At 44.3% G+C, this 22988-nt stretch overlaps 1 protein-coding gene across 1 annotated transcript in view; it reads right to left on the reverse strand.

Annotated features, from left to right (window-relative positions):
• Window positions 1–3029: 3029 nt before the first annotated feature.
• LOC100875000 (uncharacterized) overlaps window positions 3030–22988 on the reverse strand; it is a 30143-nt gene continuing 10184 nt past the window's right edge. The window contains exons 2-3 of the mRNA XM_003702770.3: window positions 8449–8651; window positions 3030–7273 (exon numbers count right to left, since the gene is read on the reverse strand). Of these exons, the coding sequence (XP_003702818.1) occupies window positions 5738–7273; window positions 8449–8651 (1739 nt within the window). The 3' untranslated portion in view covers window positions 3030–5737. The remainder of the gene's footprint in view (window positions 7274–8448; window positions 8652–22988) is intronic.

The following is a 22988-nucleotide window of genomic DNA, read 5'->3' on the forward strand; positions in this document are numbered from 1 at the left end:
ATTAATAAATAACTGCATGGTTAATTAGTACAGTTTCATTGTCCACGCTTACATCGAGCATGGACAGCGTTTTGAATATTCATAAGTCATGTATCGATTCTCGAGAGACGATTATTCTTCAGAAATTCTATACTAGATGGCGACGTTTCTTTCTTCTTCGACCCGATGGATAAAACGTGGTTTTCGAAAAAAGACGGTGTGCACTGTAGGCTTTGTGTTCCATTTTATGCACCAGATGTAGCTGCTGTACATTTACAATTGTTAATAATTTACGAACTCTAAGAGGTCTTCAAGTGATCGACGACAGATTCTTTTAATATTTTATGGTATTCGAGACAGGGGGATGCAGTTTCATTGCATGCAATCTTCCAGATCTTTCTCTCTGATTTTCTTTTTGAACTACTAATCTGGATATCTACCACAAATTTTTCGATCGTTACGTTTTGTAAGAGTGAGGAATGTAGACAGAAATTACTTCCTTTGTAATAACAGAGAAGCAGTACTCGTAGTGAGTTCTTCACGAACGTTCCAAACAACCGTTTCCAAGCTACCAGTTCACTCTACTTAGCGATCAGATAAATAACGAGTAAATAGTGACTCGATTTCGTTCGCAGTAAGTTCATTTGAAAAGCTAGCCAAGCTATCAATCGATAGATCAGGGAATCACGAGCGCAACGTGTTTATGCAGAACGTGTACAAGTACGTGTACCTGTTTCGTGGTTAGTATACCGGCAACTATCAAGGCCAGTCACTCGATTAGCCGCGTTTCTTCAACGCCCAACGTGAAACCGCGCATGCTGGACACAGCAAGCTTGCCAGCTTTGAGTCTACGTCGGCTGTTTTAACGCGTCACACCTGACACGCTTTATCGACACTCGAAAGAGAAGAAAGAGCTCCGGATAACGATATGAAAAAATCCTTTACGCTAGCAAGAAACGCGGTTCCGTATGGTCAACGACCTCTCCACGCTCCAAGATTTGAACTTGTGATCGGTCATATTGGCGCTGTGTCGTCACGAGTTGAATTACCATGCGTTAGATTTCTACCTCCTGGATCTCCACGCACTGGATTTTTACGTATCGAGTCCTTGCGCGTTGGATTCTCATATGCTGGGGATCTCCACACGCTAGATTTCTATGTGTCATGTTCTTGCGCGTTGGATCTCCATATGCTGGATCTCCACACGCTAGATTTCTATGTGTCAGGTCCTTGCGCGCTGGATCCCCATATGCTGGATTTCCACGCGTTAGATTTCTATGTATCAAGTCCTTAGGCGTTGGATCTCCACATGCTGGATCTCCACACGCTAGATTTCTATGCGTCAGATCCTTACGCGTTGGATCTCCACATGCTGGATTTCCACGCGTTAGATTTCTATGTGTCAGGTCCTTGCGCGTTGAATCTCCATATGTTGGATTTCCACGCGTTAGATTTCTATGTATCAAGTCCTTACGCGTTGGATCTCCACATGCTGGATTTCCACGCGCTAGATTTCTATGCGTCAGATCCTTACGCGTTGGATCTCCACATGCTGGATTTCCACACGCTAGATTTCTATGTGTCAGGTCCTTGCGCGTTGAATCTCCATATGTTGGATTTCCACGCGTTAGATTTCTATGTATCAAGTCCTTACGCGTTGGATCTCCACATGCTGGATTTCCACGCGCTAGATTTCTATGTGTCAGGTCCTTACGCGTTGAATCTCCAAATGCTGAACCTGCACAAGCTGGATTTCCACGTACGAACTTCTTGATCGTTGGATTCCTATATGCTAGATCCACGCGTCGAATTTCTTCGCGACGAATGTCTACGATAAAGTTTTATCGTTTAAATTGCCATGAGTGTGCGAAAGAATGAATCGAATTGACTATATATCAAAGAATTGATATTAGGGCAATTGAAAAATATAATAGCGCGCGATGATTGATGACCAGAAAGCTCCAATAATAGTCGTTAATTTAATTAAAAGTCTTCGTAACAGCCTACTTCTCTGATGCGAGAAATATGAATCATAATAAATAGCTGTTACGATCGCGATACTTCAGTTCACATTTCACGAGGCGCGTTTTCTTATCCTCTTCGAATCTACTTTAGGTCTCGCAGAAGCTCCTCGGGAACCTTTTTACGATCCAACTTGATGTTCAGATAAACCGTACTCAAACCATTAACCAGACTCTCGAGTCTGCTTAACGACATCGTTAAATTTATCGCAATATTTAACTTCATTAAAGCCGGCAAATAAATTATAGTATAAATTATAGTAGTCCTTTGGTCGATTCCCCGCGAGAACATTCTATTTTTCAGCCGTATTCCACCCGTGAGTGGAATGAAAATTACACGCGAAACGCGAAGTTGACGATCCTGCAAAACGCAAGAACGAGTTCACGGGCAAAACCAAATAAACGAGAGTAATGTAACGACGAGGTCCGTGATGGAGGACACTCTGCATTCGACCAGAAAAAACGACGACCTTCGTGACCATAAATTCGTTCAATTTTATTAATGGTCGAGGCTGTCTGGCTCGTGCATGGGTTAATACGCTTCATTTTCGGTATGAATAAAAATCTTCTAATTTTAATTACTGGGATCCAAATCGATAGGTACTGAAATTTTTTACGAAGGAGGGTATAATTTAAAGTAGCGACGTATACGTATCGATTAGTATTACATTTAGCAGGCAATTAAAGAAAAACAGCACGGTAGGTAATCGGTCCACTTTCTCGTGGGCTAAGAGAACAGCGGTAGCACTCCCCATAACATAATTTCACGGTGTTGCATAGTTGCACAAGCGTCTCCTCTCCTTTTCTAAAGTTCATTCGTTAATCTCTGCTCGCGATCTTACGAAAACGCGCGCTAATTAGCGGCGCGAGTTAGCGCGTGCTCGGACGCGCGGGTTTCATAGGAGCGAGGCGAAAATCGTGGACGGGAAAAGGAAAATCATCGCGTGGGCGTTCGTGTAAAAGAAATAAAAGAGCGTACGCGGTAAAGAGGAGGGGGTACATGCAGTCGGAGTAAAAACAGAGACGGCATGAGATTGGCCAAGGCCTTTTCGTTGAACTTTCTAACGACAATCACTTTTATGTAACGGCCATTATTCGTCCCTTCTTTTTATTACAACAAACGTAAAATACAAATCTGTCGGACTATGTGTGTACGTGTTCGTATATGTACGTGTACGTGTATATGTATGGTTACCGTAGAACACCGATAGATTGTGTGTCTGATTACAAAGTTCAAAGGGGTTGTTGTTACGTTAACCCCTTACGCGATGGCAATGACCAAAGAATCACGAGAGGTTCGTTTTAAAGATCGCGATTAAATTTTTAATCGCGTCATAATCGAATAGTATTTACATACGTAGCTGTGAATTTTATCTGACGGTACACGCAAGGGGTTAACACACGATCAAGAGGGATACACGTGTATATTATAACCTTTTCGGATTTCTCCGACCGGGGGACTAGAGGACTCTTTGGCGATCGACCGGTTTTACAGGGTTTCCGCAGAAGAGGAGCAACAACGTCTTCTTCATCTTCTCCGGACTCGAGTTTTTCCATTTTTTCACCCGCTCGACAGGGCAACCCTCTGCGCTTGGATGACTTCTCACGTTCGCCTGTCCAACCGCTCGGAATCGCTTCATTTTTTACAGACAGGCTTGTTCATCGACCTGTGCCAGCACCACGTGCTTCTCTTGTGCGTGCACAGAATAGCCTTCCATTTATTGGCAAGAGAAAGAATGTATCTTAAAGGATAAGATATCCGAGCGCAAGGGGTTGTTCCACCATTCACCCTGTAACGCGGTCGTCGGCTTGCATCGACGTCTCGATCGAACCTTGCTGGTCGGTTACACTTTTCGCCTATAATCTTTCTAAAATATCCCCTTCGCTCGTGTTTCGACAATTCACTAAACAGTTCCTTCAAATTAACTAGTTGATCAGCTAGAAATTCTACGAACGTGTAATCTTTAACGCTAGAACGATCGAAGCCCTTACGATAATCAATCTTTTAATTGAAATTACCAATATTTTAATTAAAATTCTTTCGTTCGCGCGGATCGAACTGATTCATTCTATTTCCAGTGCAGAAGTAGGTAAACGTAAATTCGATACCGATCGTTCTAGCGTTAGCCGAGAAGGCTCGATCAATTCGCCATAAGTTTAAATAATCATTCCCGTCATCGATCATCGTACTAACGTTCTTCCCATTATACTTTCGTCAAGTTTACAGGTTTATAGACAAAGCACACGAAATCGCAAATCTTATATACCTTTCTACGGAATACGCGAGTAACCCCATCGAGAAAATACGAAAATAAACGGGCGAATCTTTGATTTGCGAAGGCGACGCTTCGTTCTGGATTAATTTACCGTACAACAAAATTCTCGTTCACGATCAGTATCGTCGATTCTCATAGAATCAACCTAACGCGACTATCGCTAACACGTTTCTATACATATATAAATAAATAATCATTTTGTAGATCGCAGAAAAAGCAACTCTCTATCGGTCATCTCTTCCGCGATCTCAAACATTGAAGACACGAAACACGAAACAACGAAGTTATTTTCTTCTTTCTCGTATGAACAATTTAATCCTAAAAGAAATAAGTATGTACAAAAATTATTCGCTTTTCTTTCTGTTCCTCGAGGAAACGTAACATTTTTTTGGCACTAATTCAACGATTCGTGGATATCGATAATCGATAAAGTCGCTACTCTCGCCGCTTCCAAACAAATGAAATTAATATTGTTCGTTGCATAAACACCGTCGTTCTTTGTTTCATTGTAATTAAATCGTACGAACAACCAAGTTGCGAGACACGGCGTGTATTTATGGTTGAAGAATCGTTCGCACGACCCAATTGAACCCATCGAAAAAAAGAGGAACGAGAGAGCAGGGGAAAAACACGAACGGAAATGATCGTCCCGATTGGAAGCGAACGGAAGTCGACATTAGTTTGCGCGTAGAGACGGATATTCGAAATTATTTACAACTCCCTCGCGATCAATGAATCGCAAACTCAGGTACTTGCCAACGATTGCAAACAAATACAATTTTTTTATGTACAAAATTAACAATTATAAATATTGATCGTCTAGCGGATCAATCGTCGTTTGAAAAAATTAAACGAACAAAATCATCGAAAAAGTCTCTCCTATCCTCTCTCTTATATTTTAATCGATCTCGTTCTTTGCCCGCGTAATAAAGGAAAAATTTTCGTTTTTTTCGTAAACGCGTCGTCGTGGCTGCTCGTATCGATAGTCGAACGGAACGTTACGGTCGCGGCGAGAATCGAGCACAGTTCGGATCCTGAAGAGCAAAAAGGCTGCTCCGGGCAGCGACTTTCTCCCGACACGAGTGTGACGATTCGTCGCGGTCAACGGAGCGCGTTCGAGGCTAAACCGTTGATAAACATTGATCCCGTTTAGCTACTCTTCAAATACCGTGCGCAGCTCAGAAGTTTGCTCCCGGGGCTTTACAGGAGCAACAGGAGTTACGCGCTCAAATTCCGCAAAGTGGTATCTTAACGAATTCCCTCCGGGAAGAAACTCCTGACCTCTGCACGAGACGAATCTGAAAGAACGCGGCGAATTTCCAAAGTTTCGGAACATCCTGGTGTATCTCGACTCGATATTTTTCTGAAAGACCAGCTTTCGAAAGCTAGTAACTCCCTTGAAGGAACAACAGATCACCAGGATACAACCGAAAAAAGATTTGATCCTTTAAATGCTCTAAACTACTTCAAGTAGTGTTTCTTTCTAGTAGACGACCTAACGCAAGGTGCCTCGTTGCCCTTCGTACTCGAAGTGTCCTTCCAATTGTTCCTCGTGGGTGTCACAGGGTCACTGAACCTCGTTTTGCTAAGAGACTTTTGCTCTTGCTCCACGTCTCCCTCGAAGAATCGACACATCTCCCTGACAGGAACAGCCCTCACTCCTCTGTTCAGATCGTGAAGAGATCTGGCGCGTTGCTTTCCTCTGGGACTCGGTTTCGACGAGGTTCGACCCAGATCTTCTGTGCTCCTCGCTAGTCGACCGCCTAGTCTCGACAGAGATTCGAACAACGTTAGCTTCTCTCGAACTGGCACGTAGTGATCCACCCTCTGACATCGTTCTAGCAGTCTGGCTACGTCTTCTTCGCAGGGTGGTTCGGTTAGGACCGACAGGGAAGTCGACGACCTTGGTAGAATGGGAGAGTTACAGTTTTCAGGTTTGACTGAATTCAGACATAGTTGACGAGCCACCGGTATCCTGGAGGACAACTGGGCCAGACGTTCCTTGCGTTCCTGAAGAGTTTCGACGGTGGTGCTCGTCAGCTGCTGCGCCTGCAACAGCCCCTTTTCTCGGACGCTTCTCCTCTCCCTGGCTCTGCTCCTCCTCTCGGTGATATCCGTTCGAAGTATCCCAGGACTCGCGTTATTGGTATGTTTGGGGCTATTGTTGTTCTTTTCGTCGTCCTCGTTTCTGTGATCGTCCTCGAACCTCACCGACGAGGTCTCGTTCGGCTTCACTGGCGGTAGTCTATTGTTGATGTTCTTCTCGTTCTTCAGTCTCGACGAATCGTAAGAGTTGTTCTCTTTCTTCAGCAGCGATAGACAATAATCGTCGTTATCGTTGCCAGCGTATATTCTGCTCCTAGATCTGCCGGTACCGTAGGTCTTCAGGATATCGTTGTTATTCTCTTCGGCTCTCGCCTTCCGTCTTCTGGCGTCCTCCTCTAGGACCCTTCTACTCCTGGCCTCGTTTTCTCTCCGTCTAGCTTCCTTGTATCTTTGAATCCTTTGCTCTCTGGTCTCCGGCTCGGGAATGGATACCGTAGAATCCACGGAGTCCACGCTGGAACGACACACCCCACCCCAAGGAAGGCTATCGTCGCTTCCTTCGCTGCTCTCGCTGCATCCCCAAGTCCTTATCGGCTGATCCTTCGTTATTATCGTCGGTATTCCACGAAAATCACCGAGAAGATCCTCGTCGCTCGAGTTACTGCTGGACCATCCCCTCAACTCGCTCCTCGCTCTTCGCCGGGATTCCTCGAGAATGGTGGCCGTTCTAGTGTCCTTATCGATCGGTGAATCGCTCGGCCAACAACGCAATTCGCTTCGAGAACGTCTCCTGGACTCTGTAGGGCTGTCGGGCAATGGAACTGGACCTCGCGGACAGATGGTTAGGATCTCTAAGAAGTTCAGGCAACGTTGCGCCCGGAAGGGTGTTTGTCTGACCAACTCTGCTGCGATCGCCCTCACCCAGGACCAGTAGATTGGCTCCGTGTCGGCCTGTTAATAAGAAAACACGTTAACATTAATTTTGGGAATGCAATATTTTTAACTATTAAAATTTTTCGCATTACTTGACTGCAAAAGTAAAGTATCGAAATAAACTCAATTGAAATGCTGTTTATTTTGAATAGTCGTAATCGTCGATTAACTGTGGGATTAAGGATAGTTGGATGAATGACGAGCAATTACTAGGATGTCCAAGGAAAGCGATTCGACGTAGGCTCCATCAAGATGTAACGAGATGACCGCACGGACGTCCTTTGAATGACTAAGCCTACGGTGGCGAAGGAACTCGTTCGCCAGGAAAGGAGGATGGTGGGACTCCTTGACAATGGTGGGTCATGGGAGAACGGCGCACGGATCTCCCACGCGTTCGTTAATCGTCGAGATCGCGACGGCGGATTTTGACCTTGCCTACTGACCTTATTACCATCCTTGCCTCGGACGGATCCAACTTACGTCATTCCTACGCGTCCTTCGCGTTTCATTTTATCTCATTCGTCGACCTTCGTGAGAATATCCGTCAATTTCTTATCAATTTAACATTTCCGAAGATAGCGTCGTATCGTTTCACGATTTCTTTTCGAACCTTGATCAAAGTTCAACCGGGATTCTTATTAATGCAAAGCCGGACGGAGAAAGTCGTACAAATCGATATTTTTGGCGGAGTCTAGGCCAGCAAGATTGTATAACCCGATAGAAATCGAATGGCGACGTAGCTAGACCGTAATTAGAAATTGCATTTCGTTGTAAGTAAAACGGGAGCTCTCCGAAGCCGACCGAAGCGAGAAAGTGTTTACGGGCAAGGAAACGGATCGTGCTGGAGATAAAGGCCATTTACATGCAATTACATTGCGTGTTGCAGCGGATTATTCTGTCTCCTCCCTCTCCGTCCAGCATTTCACCATTTCTTCCTCGTTTTCAGTCGCGATAGCTCGTGTCTTTAACGACTGTTACTTAACCCTTCAACTGCTATGCAATACATAACCCAATCATTTCCCGTAGCAATTTTTCTTCGTCTCGCTTTTAGAGCTGAATTCGACAGAAATTCTCGAGCTAACCCGAATGCAAATTCAGCCTCCGGTTATCGCTATCGGTATTTCGTGAAAGAGCGGTGGCGTAACTGTACGCGTCTCGCTTTGTTTCAAACATGAAAGAAACGTCTGATTTACCCAAAAAGTGGCGAGGGTGCGATTCTGCGAATTGCTCAGCATGAAACCAAGAGCCAGGGCGTGAGGTTGACACAAACTGGGTGGTGCTTGGCGCAAGTTCAACGCCCTCAATGGTAACCTCATCGGAGTACCCTCGACCCAAAGCCAACCCATTCTGATGGAAACGATCCTTCTCTCGCCCAGGTCCTCCACGTACAGCTCGCCTGTAACAGACAGACAAAATTAGGGTTCTAACGAGCATCAATCAGACCCTGAGTTCCATTCAATCCGATTATATTGATCAGGAGGTAGGTCGTAATTGCGGATACACGCAATGACCTTTAGTCTGGATCTAATTAAAAGCACCCAGTTAAACGTGCATAATTTACATCTACTTATAGCGTCAATCCTGTTCGACCATCGAGTGACATTTGCCTTGGTTTACGTTCGGTCGACTTGACAAAGTGTGCGTGACGAATTTAATCCTTGTGTGGGCAGACGGTTATGGAGGTTATTTCTATATTTCGAGTAGAGATGTAATCCGTGGGGATCCGTCGCGTGGGAGTTTTTCCGCAGAGATTCTACGCGGAGGGATCTAACGCTCGGCAATGTAATACATAGAAATTCAACGCTCGGAAATTCTACGTAGGGATTCATCGCATAGGGATTTAACGCGTGGCGACCTAATGCACAGAGATTTTACGCATAGAGATTCAACGCTTAGGAATTCGACGCATAGAAATGTAACGCGTGACGATCTTGTGCGTAGAGATTCGACGCAAAGGGATCCAACGAAGAATTTGACTCATCGCGTGGTTATGGAACGCGTGACAATAGCGCTTTAAATGATTAAACTCGAAAATTGACCGAAAGCAGACGAATCGCGCAAGCTTGTGTAACTAAAAAGTTGACGTCACTCGGCCGGATGGCGTGGGAGTTAAGGGTGGTGGACACCCCATAGTCTCTTCCTTCATCCTTGTCTCGATTCGTTCGTACGATTAGCGATGAAAATGGCATCTAAACACGCCTACGTGTTCTCGGTGACGAGCATTCACTATTTTAGTCCAAGATAGAAATAGCCATTCGAATCTCCGCCACGGGACAGAGGAATTCTATGCTCGTATGATTATACTCGGAACAAATTAACCGTAAGAAATGAACTTTTATGCACCGCCACGAAACACCGTCACACCACGGAACAGCATTATCTTGTCTATTGCGTCGAGCTACAAAGGTGCATACGAAGCGAGTGGAACAAGCCGCTAAGTACAGTCCATTAACTTTCTCCAAGGAATTCCTTATCGAAGGCAAAGGACGTTCGCAGTCGGAACGTGGTATCGGAAGGACGCGATCGACCGGATTCCTAGGATTCCTGGGCCTAATAGCACACGAGCGAAGCAAATTGGCGTACAAGGACTGCTTGACTCCTATTCGAGGTCCTTCACCTGCATTCCTTCCGCGTGTTTGCCCATATAGATAGACCCTGTGGGCCGACTGTTCCACACCGAACGACCTACGACACACGCCCCCACCTGGTTTCCACGGAAACCAGCTGATGGTGTTCGAATACCCTGCGATCGTTTCTATATTCGCATCGATCCAACCGTGCTAAACATAGCATTCGCTACGACACCTTCAATGGCAACCTTTTTTAACGCTACATCGCTCAAAACTCTTCCTTAGTTTCATAATTAACCAACTAAATTCCTTTTACTACGTATTAAATTTTATTTACCTTATTCGCAAGGTTTGCTAAAACTTGCAACCTCTGGGAATTAGTGGGTTAATGCATTCTCGGTTAGATTATTCTCTCTGATAAGCGAATTGCTCGGAATTATGCAACCGTCCCGAAATTGCGTAACTGTTCGCAGATATTGCACTCGAATAAACCGAACATCGTGGTTTAGTTTCTCCGAGTCGAATTTGTTCCGGAATTTGGTATTGTCGAGAATAGCGAGAGAGATTATCGAAATAAATATGCAGGAATCGAAATTGTATTCCCGTTGTGGTCCCAATTCGGGTTGATGTCCTTAACACGTCCGAACGGCGAGACCAGTTTCCAGTCGGTCGAGAAAGTGCCAATTAAAAATCGCAACATAAATTCTTTGTACCCGTTCTTCGCGGTTCGTCGATCCTTGTACCTGTGGAAATCGGCACGCGACGCTTGCATAAATTATTCGGCGCAAAATATGCAGCGTGTCGGTGACATGCGAACACTAGTCGATCGTGATATACGTGACAATTTGAAATTATTCATCTAAGCGACACGAGTTATAACGTAACAATTACACTTTAATTGCTGTCAAAGAATACCGTTGCAACGGGTAGATTTAGAGATAGGATAAAGGACTTTGGGGATCTGGATGTAGGGTTATAGCGTTCTGAGGATACACGTTCGCTTTTATACATAGACGAATGCTATGTACCACGAAAAAATGTTTAGAGTGCCGGTTCCGAATCGTTTGTTTCGAAGCATTTTTGCAACGGTGAATCACGCGCTATTCTTTTCAGGGTCGGTCGTAGACAATTACAACGGTAGCCACCTCGTGAGATTTTCCACGAAGGGAATTACGAAACGCGTGAATCATAATTACACCCGGTTGGGACAAGCGTGGAATTAATTTTTTAGGCGCCAACGTATCGCGTTAATTGCAAACAACGGTTACGCGCGTCCAGGTGAAATTGCATTCGTACATTCGAAGCCAACGGACTGGTTAGTTTGGGACCAAACGAAACATCTGTTTGCCGTGTAAATCGTATTTTCTGCTCGAGAACACTCGTTTTTGGGAGTCTACCGACCGAGAAAGTGTACACTCTCGTTCGGTGACTAGAAACGTGTTCAAAATCGAAGAATCCTGAAGGAGGGACACCGTCCTGTTTCTTTCTCTCACGGTCCATTACGTCCGAGAAGTCGTGGACGTTCGTCCGTGTGAACGCCTCATAAATAAAACGATTCTCTTTAGGACCCGCATCCTGTCGATCCGAAAGTTCTTCGACGAGAGTGGCCTTATTTATCTAGGACGAACCGAAAAATTCGTCGGTCAATTCTCGATCGTGTTCTTGCATTATCGAGCAACCGAAGCTTCTGTTCTCGAAAAAACTGAGCAACGAAACGTATCTAATAAATTGCGAAAGAGGAATCGCGCGGAAGCAAAAAGAAATACTGAATGAAACAGAATTTTCTTTCATCGCGATGTTCATCCAACGTGAATCCCTTTATCCGTTCACGAATTTTGAAAACGAATGAATATTTATGAAGACATCGGTTCTGCGTGGAAGAAGCTTAACGTTGTTCGTCGTCGCGTGTTTTGTCCGTCCGTGTGTGGCTGGCCCGCACCGCAATGGCACGTTTCACTCAGGAAACCGTTTATTTTCTCAGATCCTAGGATAACGCACGACTGTCACGTATACCGGGTGACTCTTTCGTTCCACCTAGCTTGAAATCGATACCGTTAGCTCGTTCCCTGCGAAACGCTTCGCTACCGACTACCGTTCAAATCTTAACTCCGTTCCCGCGTCTTCGGAAATCGTGTCTACCTAACGTATTAAAAATTCTAAGTTTTTATACTCGAGAGGAACTAGGAAGCGTATCTTCATGCTCCGTGAATCCCTCATGAATTGCATTTAACAATTTGCTGATCGATCAATCGCCGAGATAACCGATGCGAGAGACGCGCAAAGATCCCACGAAGATCACGGTTGAAAAATGAAATAAGCGGTTCCTTTTACTTCCGCACCTCCGACAGGAACCCCGTTTTTCCGTTGCCTCGGTCAACATCGAAAATCCTGCTTTAACAGTCGTCCATTTTTCACCTCGTTTCTTCACGCTCTTTTGCCTCCTGTCAGTCCTGGAACGTCATCCTGGTCAAACAGGGTAGCAGCCCACCTTGAGCGTCACGCTTTTTTCCTTCCTCCACGGTCGTGTCCTTGCAAACACCATGAATTATTTATTCACCGGGATCATCAACGGGAACACCCTCGATTTTCCACGCAGCCTTACATCCTTATCTCTTTTTTATGCATTGCCGCGAAGCCTTTTATCCCGGCGGACCAAAATTTGAATGAGAAAAAAGCTTCCGGTAGAATGAATCTATCTCGTGACGAGACTTTCAATTTTTTTTCCGATTTCTAAACGGATTAAGGGCAAAAAATTTGTCCATTAAATATCGAGGATATACGAGCAATTAATAATATTTTTATGCACGAATGTCTACCATAACGGTACACGAGACTATCGTTACATATGAAATGCCAGTAAGTACGGTGGTCGGTAGTTCACGAGGAAGGAAATCTCGTGGAGGTGAAACGCGACGTGAAAGTGACAAACCTGTAATGTTGGGACGGAACGAGCGGTGGACCAGGACGGCCTGTCACGAGACCGGAAGCTCCGCGAGGAACCAGGAAGCGGAGGTGGGAATCGTGTGCATTGACAGTCGTCATGCGAGTCGAGTCCGTGGAAGATAAAACGACGCTGATGGAAAAACGGTCACCGTTATTGCGTGCTACCGCGCACATGAAATTTAAACGTACTCTTTTAACAAACAAATCGTTCGAACGCGCACCAAATAAACCACAAGGAATTACGTTGTTAGTTACGTAATATTAACCATTCGATGACTGTATTCGGGGATTAAAATTCTTACCTTTCTTTCACACTTTAACGGAGTTAATTTGCGGAAATATCGATATCGCGATTTAATTACAAGAGATTCTGTTTTCGACGAAAGTGCGCAACTCGGTGCTTTTACGTCGGGTTCCCGAGGACTCGAGACGTACCTGGCGGTATGTCTCGTCGGGCGAAACAAACGGTTCGTTAGTAGTAATTACATGGCGAACCCGTTAGGAACGCTTATGAGGGAGCGTTTTTTGCTTGGCCGTGTTTGCACCGTACTTCTTGTACGGGATACCAAAACGTTTTGTACCCTTGAACCCTGTCACTGTAACGAATGTCTCCGTTTTTTTACCGAGTTCCTTCCTCCTGTCACGCTTTACGTAACGCGTTATCTAAGTTAGCAGTAATTATCGGTTTAATCGTGAAATATAGGATTTCTTACGGATCACTAAAGGTAATCCTTCGCTATTCGACCGAACGTTTACAACGGATAAATTTCCACAACTATGGATCCAACGGTAAGTTTTGACTTTTCACGATCCGGGCACAATAGGTGGCGAAGAGAGAAAGTCAAAAAGAGAGACTTTAGAGGGGAAGACTCCTCGCAGAGAATCCGGTCGTCCGGAAAGATCGTTTCATGTTCCCCACCAACGGAGGAAGTTCCTTTCTCGTCCAGGACTCTCTTATTCCGGATTTCTACGATTTTCATGGGTCACTTGAGGAACGAGCCGCTTACGATATTGCAACTCGAACGTTTCGAACCTAAATATGATAATGTATTCTACCGGAGGATTCGTTTAAGAATTCATTATTCCTTCGTCGATGAAACTGGCACACCACGTTCATTAATTATTTGAAGACTCGTTCCGATTCTAATCCTCGCCGTCTCTTCGGTGGCTCGGCTTTTTATCGAACAATAAAAAAAATAATACTCCCGAGATTCGAAGATTAAAATATGCGAGAAAAAGGGCTGGAAAGCAAACTGGCCAAACATCCCCTTCCCTACCCTGTTCATCAATCTTCTCATGTAAATCATGCGTTCATCTTCGCTGCTAGTCATTTATTATCGTTTCTTTCTTCATCCCCTGTTCGCGTATCCGTCTCCGACACAATGACACGAAATTATTTCCTAAGCTTCCTGCGTGAGACACCTTGCTTTCCGTCGCGAACACGACGCTTTCTTTTCCCGAGTTTTCATTTATATTTTTTATCGATCGCTCGGCTAAAACGGAAAATTCTTCGTAAATAACCGAGGATTGTTCGACGAAGGACAAAGGCTATTGTTAGAAAAGCTTCACAATGAGGACGAACAATCGAGAGTGATAATCAACCGAGAAATTGCAGTAAACCTATCGGCCGTGACGGTGATTAAACAAAAGTACGTTGCTGAAACTTTCGTCTCGTTAAAGGGTTATTCTGCTGCGACTTCTCTGTCGGAGAAATCGTCGGTGAATTTCTATAGACACGGATTCGAATAAATTTTGAACGTCGACGAATTTTTCATAGTCACAAACGTTACAGAATATTCTATCAGAAAATGCTCCGATGTTTCCCACAAGCCGTTTGCGTCGCTATCAGTAATTCAACGTAACGCAATTATCGTTCTCCCGGAACACCGTCTCGAATTCTCGTCCGCTTCGTTTGATCTTGCGCTCCATATTTTTTCTCGTCGCACTTTGTTCGAGACGACGCGATTCGTGGGCGTCGAGGAGATAGTAGAAAAAGAAAGAAGAAAAGAGGAGACGAGAGCAAGAGTAACGGATACGAGAAGACAGAAGAAGCATTCATGGAACGACACGTGTTTCCTCGTCGGTTTCTCTCGTCCCTCCAGCTACATTCGGTTCAAACGTCTACCAGTAGCGCGAAACTTGCTTAATTGAACGCGAAATTTCCTCGCAAACGAACCGAGGAATGCCGTGGGAATGTTCACTTTTCCAGGGAGACCTATCAACTTGTCGATACTTCTTTCTGCCTTAAGTGTTTGAAACGATGAGCAGAAATACGAGTTCTATATTTATACCGAACACTTCATTTCGCTCTACACGATCCAAAATGATGTTAGAACTCAGGAGAACAATAATTTTTGTTAAAGTCGAAGTAAGAAAAGAATCTCCACTTAAATATCGAGCGTGAAGTATCGAGACACTTGGAAAATCAAAGGCACTTTCCGCCACAAGTTGATGCGCGGTTTTAGCGCGATTAATTGCCCTTATCTATTTATACCGTGAATTTTTATCGTTGCCAGGAGAAAGGAGGGCCGTGAATAGACTATGACTCACGGGTAAACATTCAGTTACCCTTCTGTGTCGGAAACGTGTCGGGGATTCAGAAACGTCGGGTCGAAAGTGAAGAAAATGACGTGGCGGAAAGAAAGGAGCCAGCGTGCAAACAGCACTTAGGGGGAAGAAGAAAGGTGAGCAGAAAGGATATCGATTTGCCACTGTCCTTTTGGTCGAACAAATTTTGTGGACGGAACAAAAAAAGGTCCTAACGTTGACGATGACTAGCCACGATGTCGTTATTAGCAGACGTTCGATTCAGGAGTTCGTAAGGATTCAACGATGAAGAACGAGGAAGTGCAACCGTTATGGCATCGTTTATTCTGCTACGAAGAAATGATCGATGATCGAAGAGGGTCCTGGCATCCCTATCGACGAAGAACACACGAAACGGAGGACAATGCTGCTGTTTACCCTAGAAATTATCGAGTTCGAAGGGTCCTGACATTCTCAGGATCTTCTGTTGCTTCTCCATTCGTATCTAATCGGGGATCAGAGAGTTTGGATATCGCATGGAACACTCGGAAATTTGTCATTTAATTTTTAAATTGGGAAGTTGGCTATTATGCACGTGATTTGCAGGCTCGCGTACCCTCGGGGCCACAGTTGTCCATCCGTGGTTTCCAACACGGTAAGCGGAGATTAATTATGAATTAGTAATTACTGGCGAAATAGCACACGTGGCCACAGCTACAAATTTCATGTTTCTAACCGACCAGGCTAGCAGCAATCTATAGGCACGCCTTTTCTTTCCTCAACCATTAACGTTCTCATCCACGGGAACAATAACTCGTTTACTTCCTTAATTAGAGCCGAATAACTGCGTTACGTTGCATAATCGACAGCGGTTCAAGCGGCACGTTTCAACGCACAAGTTCACATTCTCACCGCAAGGATTTATTTTTGTAGCTGGGTCAAAATGGGAGGGTTAATAATGGATCCACATAAAAGTTTGATCGATCGTTCGACAACGGAAGGAACCGAGGAAACGAATGGCAAGCTTTCAAAGGGAAAACCGACGGGTGTCGTTGAAAAGTTTCGAATTACGTGCCCGCATGTTCCACACCCCCATGTAGTTGAAGTTTAGCCCACGGCGCGTCCCATGCTGAGCTACCGAGCGTCTTTAATATAATCGTCGAATCTCATCGAAGCTGGAAAAATGAATCGTTCTTATTCTTCTGGCACGACAAAGCTTTCGCAACGAGCGGTGGCTGAATGCACCGTGACCGTATGACAAATGACTTGACGCGAAAATATTGGGCAGATGTTAATCGAAGGCTGCAAGAAACTTCAACGTACGATTCACAGAAATTCTCTCGTTCGAGAGAAAGTCGACTCGTTCGGTAATTAATAAAATACCGGTATTATATTTGGAGTATTTCAACGATTCCTGAACGCACGGATACTGTAAAAATTTCAGTAAAAATCGTGCCAGCTGTTCGCCGAGATCCTGTGCTCGACGCGCGAGCCCTGCAGGACCTTTGTGCCATTGTTTCGCCGGCATAATGCGCTCGAATTGTGCGCGAGAGGAAGGAAAGAAAAAAAAAGCGAATCGGCTGGGTCACACGATCGATCGAGAGGAAAAGAAAAGCCCTCCTCCTCTCTTGACTCGAACCAACAGCTCGAGAGTACTTTGGTGCTCGTTCAGGAGTCGGGAAAGTAGAATCTGAAAGAAAAAAGCGTAGGAACGTTTGACAGATGTCGGCTTCTCGCCGCAAAGCAAATGTTCCTGCTCGAAGGAAACCGCCGTGTCAACCCCAACGCTGAATACCATTCCATAAACAATAACAAACCACGTGCATCGTCGTTTTCCAACAGGGCGGAAACGCGGTTCTCTGATTATCGATCCAATAACGAACTTCCAGCAGGGAGTTGCTAACAAACCAAGAGTTTAAGATGTCCATAATCCTCCTAATATTTCATAAGGTTTTTTATCGAGCGACTATAGCCGTCCATAGTATAAAATAATCGTTCCACGAGGAAGCTTAACGTTCATTACCGAAAATATATTTTGCATACGTAACCGTGACCGTTGGCCACAACCCTTTCTAAACAGTTTGACACGATCGCTGGTCCCGATAATTTGCTCGGCAAATTACTGGGAAGAAAGCAAAGCGAAAGTACGTGGTACCAACGAAGAAGCCCCTGTTCCTAGAGCCTTTCGACACGGTCATTTTCCGACCGGTAAATTTCCATACAAACAGCGGGCTGCTGGCTGCAGCAACAGCTCACAGCGGGGTTAAAATTAACTGACTTTCGCACTGTACGGCTCACCATTCTACCTCTTTGCATACGTATTGCCAGTTTAGAAGGCTATTACTATGATCATTAGAGCAACCGTTGCGAGTAACTAGGCTGCATGGAAATCGATTAGGTTTCAACGGCAGATTTCCTTGCATCCATGGACGCAGCCTTTATCGCGTTCACGGCTAATACCGAGCAACAGGTTTGTTAAGTTAACGATATCATCGATTTTCGATACGATATAATTCGTCGACATTTATTCGTCTTCGTAATTGAAGTGTCGTAAATAGTCGAAACAAAAATATTTACCGAATAATGTGGAAGTCACGAATCTTCCAAGATTATCTTTAAGGTTAAACAAGACGCAAAAAAGCGAAAAATATATCGTTCCCAAGAGGTCTCCCTCCGGCAAACACGTACATCGGAGACGGAAGTAACCCGTAGAATCGTACGTTCCAAGCTGTTCTACCCTCAGGTATCGTACGATTGAACACACTCGGAGGGAGTGACGAAAGCGGCGTTAAAGGGGTAGCCACATAGTTGCAGACAATTGATGCCGGCTCTCATAAATCAAGACTCCAGGCTTTTTCGACCGGGTAGCCCGGTCCAAGGGTTGCGATTCGAGTCGAATTTCTTCGAATCCAATGGGTCAACGCTGCCCCTGCTATACCGTTACGAAATTACACCGATAAAGTAGCAAAAATATCGCTGCTCAGGTAGGTTTATGTTCGCGTGATCAATATTATCATGACAATAGATGTGTAAGTAGAAGGCCATTCTGTGTTCAAAAGCATCAGGTTGCTCGTCATATGAATCAGGCGAATTTGTTGCCAGAACCAGGACAAAGACGTTGTTACACAAATTTATACTTCTTTGACCGAACACAAAATTCACCGAACGGGAAAACCGTATTATTAACGATACTGATCAACAGGATTCGTGCGTGATAATTATTAGTTCATCAGTAAGACTGTTCAAACATCGCTATGTTTAGTATATATGTATATTTAACTTTTGACCACGGTATATTATATCACAATTTCCGATTATCGTATTAAAGTGGATGAGTCAACATATTGTTGATTGAGGGCAATTAAGTCGTACTCGTAAATGGAATCAAATTCTGACTCAGTATTTTAATAGATTCGTACATCGAAGTAATTGCGAATTAATCGAGGGTAGCTGAGTGTCACAGGTAAATGCGACGCGAGCAAACGAAATCCAGATTTCCCGTAAAAGAAGAAGCTACGGGTCAGCGATGCACGAACCCCTGAGAGGACCTCATGGGGTCCACAATGATGAATCCTCCGAAGAACGCGAGGTGTCGCGTGAGAAAGGGGTGCGAAAACTCGCCTTGTCTACGTGACTGCACGCCATGGTGCCTTCCGAGCCTTTTGTCGATCATTACGATTTTCTGTCGCTCGTCTTCTTCTGCATCCTCGCAAGCAGTTCCGAGAGAATCCTCGAACCATCGACTCGTAAACCTGATTCGTTTTTCCAACCCTCTCTGCGTCCATCGTTTTGTCTCCCTCTTGTTCCTCTCGGTTGGCCTTTTTGCATACAGACGGTAAAACATTGCGGAGCTGTGCAAACATCGATGGAAATCGAATCGAAGAAGCCAAGGACGAGAGCAGAGGACTTCTCGAGGAACTCGTACCGCACCGTAGTAGAAGACCGGTTCCTCTCATGGCTACCCTACGTTTAGGCACGGAATTAGTGACCAAAATATCCTCTCTCCTATTGACTCTAAGGCGGACAAGAAAAAGTTCCGAGGGTAGCTTAGCCCTGATTGTTTGCTTTTTTCCCCGGAAGCCAAACCACTGCTTTTTGTGCCGATACCTTAAGCGTCCAGTCAAAAACGAACAGCAATTTATTATCCTGTTCGTACGAACAAACCCTTTCAACCTCGAGCAAAAGACTGTTCAATGATGCGCTTCGGTTGCTTCGAGACTTCTTTAACTCTTGGATGACGAACCTCTTTTTACTTAAAAATCTTTACAGAGTTTAACTCTCAATTTTAGTAATTTCTGCATAGCTTTTATAAACGGATACGTTTTTCAGATGTTTTAATCTGTTTATCGAATCATTGAAATGAATTAGGAGTAAAAAGAAGGCAAAGAATCGAGTTCCTCTGTTATCGCTCGATCTCGAGCAACCCCAACAACCAGCATCCCCGATGCTGACGACTCAATCTCTGACATGACCCCATGAAAGAAAGTAGATCGAGATAACATTGTCATTGGACTTTTCGTGACGACTATTGTACCGCACATCTGGTCAAAGGGTTGCACCGCCATTACGTCGATTTCATCCCTCGATATTGAAAGGACCAACCCTTCGAGATGCTACTCACGACTTCGTAACTCTTTCCTTTCAAGATTAATTGTCGCTCGTGTCCAATTGCCGAACAGATTTTCGTTCCATCTCTACTTTTCAAAATGTTTCCTACTAACATTGCGAACGACGTTTCAATCTGAAATGATTTTATTTCGTACCAAAGGAAGTTTTCTACGATAGAACTTCCTGTTGGTAACGACTGTATTATATTTCTTTTATAATTTCGTATAATTTAAGATACCACTATGTAGGAGTTTAAGACAATAGCATGATCTAAGTGCTATACTCGATAATCTTAATTTGTGCAATGCGCTGAATCAGAGCCTGTTAATTTAATTGCACGCGAAGATAGAATCTTCCGCGGTGAAGAAATGTGCCATTTTGCTGTTCCTTCGGCAAGGAAAATCCAATTATTGTTTGCAGATCGTGTCTACTTTGCACCACCGGCCACCTTTTCTCACCGAGGTCTTTGACGTGGGGTGTAATACGATGCAGGTATTATACCCCCAACTCGAGGACGCCTAATTGACCCCGAAGGGTGTGGTGAATCGCGGACCGTTACACCCTGACGATGAAAAGTAAGCCTCTACAAATTAGCTATCCATTCGAGGGAATTCTCCGACGCGACAATTGGATGATGGCACTTTTTAAGCGTAATCCGCTTTGCAATCCGCTTTGATCCATGAAAAGTGAACGTCTTTTCATAGTCCGGAACGTAATTCCTTCGCTAGAGAAATGCGACCTCTTCAAACGCGTGTGGCCTCTCCGATTTATTTATATCTTAAAATTTTCTCTTGTTTCTCCTCCTGTCGTATCATCCGTCATCGCCAAAATTTATCACAATAATTTTCCTAATCCTTCATTCCACTCTGCAGTTGGCCATCGTCCAAAGCAAGCAGCTCGCAGCTGTCGTAACACTAGATAACCCAAATCCGTCTAATATTTTCGACCGAAGAAAAAAGATCTTTCTCTAACGTGTCACACTGCATATCGACCCCGTAATCCAAACTATACGGTGCCCCTATAATAATTGTCACGTGACGAGCCGGTACATCGCCAGCTGTTGCTTCAATTTTTCCCTTCCATAGCCGTGTTTCGATGATTCGACAGGGTCGTGTCAACCCTTCTCTTTTCCCTAGTCTCCGACCACTCATCTAATTATTCCAATTCGGCTGTAGCCTCAGGCAATTTACGCCCACGTTCACTTTCACCAATTCCCTAATTCTCAAATTTAGCACAAGAAATTATATTGATTTCTACAATTCCCAAATTTTTGAAACACTAGATAAGGAAATTCGGAAAACACTCGGCGTTCGAGAATGGCTAAACACGGTAACGCAGGGAGAATCGGAGTTAATTGTACCCGTTCCTAAATGGAATATTCTGTTGCATACTTTTATGGTCACCGGCGTTATTTACGAGCTGTCAGTTTCTCAGCTCTTCACGTCGGTCGGAAGTTCCGTCCTGCTCTCCGTTTCTTTTCGAAAACCAGAATTACGCGTAGAACTGGTCTCCCTGTTAGCTGTCTCTCGTAGAAAAATCTGTTGCACGCTCTGCACGTGTGTGCTCGTGTCAGTCGTGTTGCTCTTGCAGACTGCTTGACGTCACACTACCAGGATGTCTGAAAGAGCTCTGTGAGAATCTTTGACAGATCTCGAGTGCACGTTGCTCCCTCGCTTTTTCTATCTCTTTTAGTCGTATTTAAACTTCCTCTTGTATTTTTCTCTAACCTTATTTTTGCCTCTTTACGGTTTATTTCGAAGTATGCTAGTACGATTTGACTACGGTATTGCATTGTTTTTAACTCGTTGTTGAATGTATAAGTTTTTTGTGCGGTTTCGCCTTTGATCTTTTTGTTATTATTAGCGTGTTAATAATTAAATGAAGGCGAAGTCGAAAGCATGTGGCTTATATTTTGTTTCTGAAGTACAAGATGGTTAAAAATTGCTAGAGCGTCCCAAGCTCTCCTATTAATCACGAGTTAAGTGGCTGACTGAAATCCTTTAACACGTGTTATCGGTGTCTCAGTTGCCGTCAGTACAGCTGCTACTTCATCCTTTAAAGGGCCACGGTGCAGAAATTAACAGCATGTATATTGAAATCTCCCACGGCGAAAGGGATCGTTGTAACGAAAACAGGGTGACGCTTGAAAGACGTTGGAAAAAATTGAAATTTGAAATTCGAGGCTGGGATAGAATGTTGAAGGAACCGTGGTAGCAAAGATATACCGCCCGTGGAGCATTGCGACAAAACTAGGGGCGTAACGTGCAAAAGGAAAGCGGCAACGCAATCGTGCAATCACGTTGATCCAACGCGTCCAAGCCAGCAATTACGTCGCTATGGCTCCCGTTAAGAGACTTCCCTCGAATCCCTTCGAGCGTGTCCATCTGACTAGAAACTTTAACTCGCCCGATCACTCTAACCGTCGCTCTACCTCCTCGCCCATCCTTCTTTTTCCCCCACGAATAATCAACGATATTCAGAATTAACTTCGCTCCACGTCTTATCTCCGAAGGGTGCATGAGGGATTGGGAGTTTGGAACATTCTAATTCAAAATTGGGCCTATCAACAACGTGGCTTAAGGGGACATATTACACGGTGAAGGTAGGTTTCGGTTATTCAAGGTGTGCAAGTTAAATGAATCATCCTGTACATCAGAATATCTTGATCTAGATATTATTAAGTTGGTAAAAGCGAAGGAATATTCCGTATAAGTACGACGCAAGAGTGTATCAACAATCTATGAGTGTGCAATAGAGAGCCATGTTTACTTGCTTGATTGTGATAACAAGACTTTAATAGATAAGAGTGCCAACAAGTTAAACAGCAACGACTTGTATCGGAGATTTTGAAGTGAATCAATATTTGGAAAATTGCTAAATGGTGTAATACGGTTCCTTTCGGGAATACGTCTGGCTATGATCCAGAAATACGAACTGGTTTAAACAGTAGAGAATTCGAAGTTGTCTCGAAGGAACGAAAAGAAGGCTACGCTCGCGAGCGTGTAACGATGGAATTACAACTTTACTATCTTTCACGGGCCCGTGTAGAGTTGTTCCACTTATCTTTCAACATAGCGGAATGCTTG

Source organism: Megachile rotundata, chromosome 8 (genome assembly GCF_050947335.1).
Source record: "Megachile rotundata isolate GNS110a chromosome 8, iyMegRotu1, whole genome shotgun sequence".
Lineage (NCBI taxonomy): Eukaryota > Metazoa > Arthropoda > Insecta > Hymenoptera > Megachilidae > Megachile > Megachile rotundata.